The sequence below is a fragment of the Poromitra crassiceps genome (genome assembly GCF_964638095.1).
Source record: "Poromitra crassiceps genome assembly, chromosome: 16".
In the NCBI taxonomy this organism is placed as follows: Eukaryota; Metazoa; Chordata; class Actinopteri; order Beryciformes; family Melamphaidae; genus Poromitra; species Poromitra crassiceps.
Genome location: NC_139645.1, coordinates 1905271 through 1911075, shown reverse-complemented (window position 1 = coordinate 1911075; position 5805 = coordinate 1905271). Strand labels below are relative to the sequence as shown.

The following is a 5805-nucleotide window of genomic DNA, read 5'->3' as shown; positions in this document are numbered from 1 at the left end:
AGGGTGCGTGCCACTCGGTGTCATATCGTGTCATCAGTTCCCTGAAGAAACGAACAACGATATGTGTTATGAATGAATCGCTGTTAACGTTAACATTAATCATCAATCATCAGACGTAGCACCCCAACCTCCAAATGTTGCTATCGTTAGCGTAACATCAGTTAATCCAATCAGTTACATTTAACGTGCAAAATGGCCTACCTGCACTTCATCCTCAGTCAGACATCTGCAGTAATTCTTCTTTCTTTTGGCAAATTGAATAGTCAATGGTTGCACCCAATATTCACCTTACAAAAACAGCAAAAAATCTGCGACCTCCATGCTAACTATTAGCAATTGTAGTCCTAGCTGATCAGGCGCTGCTACGTCATGAAGGGAAGTCGATCTGATTGGTTGGCGCTGGCAAGCCCAGACGGTGACAGACAGACGGTCCATCCAATCACCTGCCTAGTAGCTTGAAAAAAGTGACCGCCCTCTTCAGCAATGTAGCTTGGCCGAATCCAGATGGATGTTGTTTGTGAAACAGATATTTGAAGCAAACTCATCGATCTGGCAGCGTCAGGTTAGCATATCGCTGCAGTGAGTGCAGTATAGTCAGTGCAGAGAACTGGCATGCACGTACACACACACACACACACACACACACACACACACACACACACACACCAGTGTTGGGGGTAACTCATTACAAAAGTAACATATTACATGTAATATATTACTTTTAGCAGTAACTCAGTAATATAACTTATTACTTATAGGATTTCAGTAATACCAGTTACTTTGTCAAGTAACTCAAGTTACAAATTGAGTTACATTTTATTAAATCAAAGCACATATTTAAAAAAGACACAATAATTTCCTAATCAAACTGTGTTTTTATGCAAATAACCACTATAGATGACAATAACAAAGGACAAGGATAACATTTAGAATTTTGGACGGTTTACACTGACTTCAAGACGGTTGAAATTATTTTTCGGGATGGTTCCGGGGCAGCGATGTCATTCTGCTGCTGCTGTTATTTTGGTGAAAGTAATGCAAAAGTAGTGTAATAAGTAACGAGTTACTCTACACAGACAGTAATATTGTAAAGTAACTTATTACTTTTAAATGAAAGTAACTAGTAATATGTAGTATATTACATTTTGAAAGTAACTTGCCCAACACTGACACACACACACACACACACACACACACACACACACACAGTGTTGCAGAGGAGTGGGCCCTGGGCAGTAGCAGGCTATGACCATCTGGTGACCAGGTCTCACGCTGAGCAGCAGTGGGCTCCACACCTGGGAGCTCGTATCGCCTGAACACCACCTGCACCCCCACCCTTATCAATCTGTTTTTTGATTTAAAACATGCTTGTGTTGGTACCTTTTTAAAGGAAAGCAGAAATGCGATTCACACATTTAATTAAAGAAAAAAGATATTTGACTATCCTTTCACACTAGCCTATAAACTATCCTGATCACAAACACACATTCTGTTTCGTTCTGTGGATCCGTCTGAAAAACGCCCTGAAAATGGGCGTTTTCAGAAATGACAGTCCATGAGCCAATCGGGGACCTGCCTCGTAGTTGACATCATAACCGGCAAATCAGGGCTGGCAAAACAGTCATGGCGGCTGGTAAAACAGTAATGGCGGCTGCCAACGAAGCAACGAGCAGTAACGTTGTCATTCGTAGAATTGACACAACCATCAGTTTATGAAAACGTTCCGTGCAGTTATTGCAGACATAGACTCAATGACAACAATTAAACAAGAACATAATTATTGTTCCGGATCGAGGTCGATTTTTCAGAAAGTCGCTTCCACGTCTGTTGTGATTTGACACGTGGGTCAAAATTCACCTCGCAATTCCGTGCTGTTTATTCACATCACTGTTGATGTGTAACATCCTTTAGGGTGGACTGTCCCTTTAAAATGTGAACCACCATCATCATCATCATCATCATCATCATCATCCGTTGAGACAGTAATTATTGATTTTAGATCAGACAAAAAGGGACCGTCGCATTTTTACTGGTGGAGAGGAATGTCAAGTTGCCATGAATGAGTCTCTGCTAAAACACAGGCAGCACTCTTACCCAGAGAGAGAGAGAGAGGGAGGGAGAGAGAGAGACACAGAGAGAGGGAGAGAGAGGGAGAGGGAGAGAGAGACAGAGAGAGGGAGGGAGAGAGAGAGACAGAGAGACACACACAGAGAGAGGGAGAGAGAGAGAGAGAGAGAGAGAGACACACAGAGAGAGGGAGGGAGAGAGAGAGAGACACAGAGAGAGAGGGAGAGAGAGACAGACATAGAGAGGGAGAGAGAGAGACACACACACGGAGAGAGAGGGAGAGAGAGGGAGAGAGAGAAGAGGCTGCACTTACAGCATACAGAGAGAGAGGGAGGGAGGGAGAGACACAGAGAGAGAGGGAGGGAGGGAGAGAGACAGAGACACAGAGAGAGAGAGAGAGAGACAGAGAGAGAGAGAGAGAGGAGAGGCTGCACTTACAGCATACAGAGAGAGGTAGAGAAAGAGTTTGAAGAGGCTGCGTGTGACAGCAGGAGGGGGAGGGACCCAGAGAGAGGGGGAGGGACCGAGAGAGTGAGGGGGAGGGACCGAGAGAGTGAGGGGGAGGGGCTGAGAGAGTGAGGGGGAGGGACCGAGAGAAGGGGGGGAGGGACCGAGAGAGGGAGCGAGGGGAGGGAGCAGTCAGAAGCAGGGAAAGTAGGAGAGAGGGAGAGAAGGAGAGAGAGACTGAACGAGAGCAAAGAGAAAAGGGCTAAAAAGCAGGACAGCTCAGCACATACAGTAGCAGCCAGCCCAGTAGCATTCCTCTCACAGCTGCACAGATCCAGGCTGTGAGGGGAGGTTTCGCTCCCCAGAAGACGGGGGAGAAAATATATTTGGGTTTTTTTGGGAAGGGGAGGTAAAGAGATCAGAAGACTCCCTGGAGAGAGGATACAGAAGAAGACAGAGGAGAGAGAACCAGACAGCTTCTACAGAAGATGGACTCGGACTCCGGAGAGCAGAGTGAGGGAGACCTCTCTCCAGGTAAGAACCACCATCAAAGTCTCTCACCTTAAAACCACAACCTCACTCATCTGCTGATGTGTTGAGAACCTCACTCATCTGCTGATGTGTCGAGAACCTCACTCATCTGCTGATGTGTCGAGAACCTCACTCATCTGCTGATGTGTTGAGAACCTCACTCATCTGCTGATGTGTTGAGAACCTCACTCATCTGCTGATGTGTTGAGAACCTCACTCATCTGCTGATGTGTTGAGAACCTCACTCATCTGCTGATGTGCTGGGCCAGCTCGCTATAGACTCGGAAGAAGTCAGTTTCTGCCTTCCGAGACAGTTCATCCAGAAGGTTTCGAGGTTTTTCTTTCTCGTTTTCCAGCAGAGTTCCACATTTTCCAGCAGTCTGAGCAGGTACACCCTTGGCAGAGTTGAACCGTTTCTTGGCTGTACTTCGTACAGTGGGAAAAGGTGCAACTCTGCGCCTTTATTCCTGACAGTGTGCAGTACTTACAGTGAACAGCAGGTGGGTAGACTCCCCCTGGAGACAATTTGAGTGTCCAAACATCAAGAATCACATGATTTGCCAGCAGCAGCAGTCTCTGAGGGGCTTTAACACCACGTCAGTTTAAATCCCGTGTCTGTAGTGGTTAATCTCAATAGATTACCCCACACACACACACACACACACACACACACACACACACACACACACACACACAGCAAGTGTCAGACCCGCTGCTGCTCACGCATGTAGGCTATACATTGAAGCTTTGATGCCAGCGTGCTGACTGGAGGAGTCCTGCTGTGCGTGCGTAAAGCTGGCGCACTGACGAGGCCGTACAGCAGGAGTCCTGCTGTGTGTGCGTAAAGCAGGCGCACTGACGAGGCCGTACAGCAGGAGTCCTGCTGTGCGTGCGTAAAGCAGGCGCACTGACGAGGCCGTACAGCAGGAGTCCCGCTGTGTGTGCGTAAAGCGGGCGCACTGACGAGGCCGTACAGCCGGCAAGATCCGACACGTGCGGCCGCTTTTGCTCATCAACACGTCCAGCAGCTGTGTGGGGAGCACAGCCTCCCTGGATGCTGAGCTCACACTGCTCATCTCACTACCAGGGAGTGTGAACATGTGTAGTGACGACAGCAGGAGGTGGTGTAGCTACGCTTGTGTCTTGGAAAGGTAATCTAGTCGAATTGCATATTAAGAAGTTTTATGGTGTTAGAGCAAAGATTTATTGCGATCATGGGATCATAGCTCTGCAAAAGTTCAAAAACACACTCTCTCTCTCTCTCTCTCTCTCTCTCTCACACACACACACACACACACGGACATGCAAAAAAACACACACACACATAAACACCCATACTCCCAAAGGTTTACAGGATCTCTCTGTACATTCTCCAGGCATTCTGGGAATGCCGTGGATTTGAGCGAGCTGCTGTGGTCCTGCATGCACGGAGAGAATTCCAGCCCAGGAAATGAAACGGCTTTTCTTGGAAAGAGAGAACTTCGCATTTCAAACGTCATGAATCAGAAATGATTCTCCACGCGTCTGCAGGCAGGAGCCTCTCATAAAACAGCAGAGAGTTCTGTCAACTCCAAAACCTCATATATGTCAGCTAACAATGTTTGTTCTCTTTCCCCTGTTGCTTCAGTCATGTTCTCTGTATTCAGAGGTTTGGACTGGCGTGTATATATCCTCTATGAGACTAAAGTGATTTCCACCAGGCACAGATATATTTGCGTGCTACAAATCTATTCTTCTAGATTTGATTACTATCGGGGTGGTGCAGGGTTGTTGCCTGAGTTACGGATCAATGCAATGCTTTAGATGCTCTTGGGGATTGTAGCCTACAGTGTGTGGTGGTCCTCTGCCTGCTCTGTCCCAGCAGAGTCTGTGTGACCATCTGTCTGTCCATCTGGTCCATTGTCCTCTCTGTCTTTTTGTCCATCTGCAAAATGAGCCCTGCTCCACAAGCCAGACAGCGATGATGATGAACACACCCTCAGCAAAGTGAGGAGGAGATATCTCCATGATGTGCCGAACCTCAGGTAGACAGCTCAAGGGTTGTGCACATCCACCTGGAACCTTCATATGAAGCATGTTGGTGCTGCAGGCCGATCTGTAGAGAAGAGGCTGCTGGGCCCAGACCCACAACATGACATTATGATCATTATGACATGATGATCTAAAGCTTCCATCTCTGTTATGAGGCTTTTCAATATCAGATGAGTTATCTAGTGGAGGCGTCTTGTTGTTTTTGGACCTGCAAAGCTTTATAAGGTCACACACGACATCCTGCAAAAAGCTATTTTTGAAAACAGGTGTATTTTGAAAACCGCTGCCGTACACAAACATGACCCTTATTCTTAGAAATGTGCATGAGGGATGTATGCTTTCACTACTACACATTTACTATAATGTGTTGTTCTGTCACAAAACCTCAACGGTGCAAAGTGTTGTGTGTGGGTGTGTGTTGTGTGTGTTGTGTGTGTTGGTGTGTGTGTGTGTGTGTGGTCTAGTGAGTGTGTTTCCCTCGCCCCTCCGTGTGTCTCTGTGTGTGTGTCGTTCGTGTGTTTTCCTCAATCTTCCCATCTGCCCTATGAGCAGTTAGTGGATGAGATTAGATTTGGCATTTAGTGTTATTTTGGGTTGGGCACAGGGGAGGCTTAGAGAACAGGCAAATTGAATACTGATAGCAAACAGATCTCTCTCTCTCTCTCTTCTGTCTCTCTCTCTCTCTCTCTCTCTCTCTCTCCCTCTCTCTCTCTCTCTCTCTCTCTCCTC

General features: G+C 47.0%; 1 protein-coding gene across 1 annotated transcript in view; it reads left to right on the top strand.

Annotated features, from left to right (window-relative positions):
- Positions 1-2772: 2772 nt before the first annotated feature.
- Positions 2773-5805, top strand: part of tnfaip8l3 (tumor necrosis factor, alpha-induced protein 8-like 3) — a 42232-nt gene continuing 39199 nt past the window's right edge. The window contains exon 1 of the mRNA XM_083653308.1: positions 2773-3048. Within this exon, the coding sequence (XP_083509434.1) occupies positions 3003-3048 (46 nt within the window). The 5' untranslated portion in view covers positions 2773-3002. The remainder of the gene's footprint in view (positions 3049-5805) is intronic.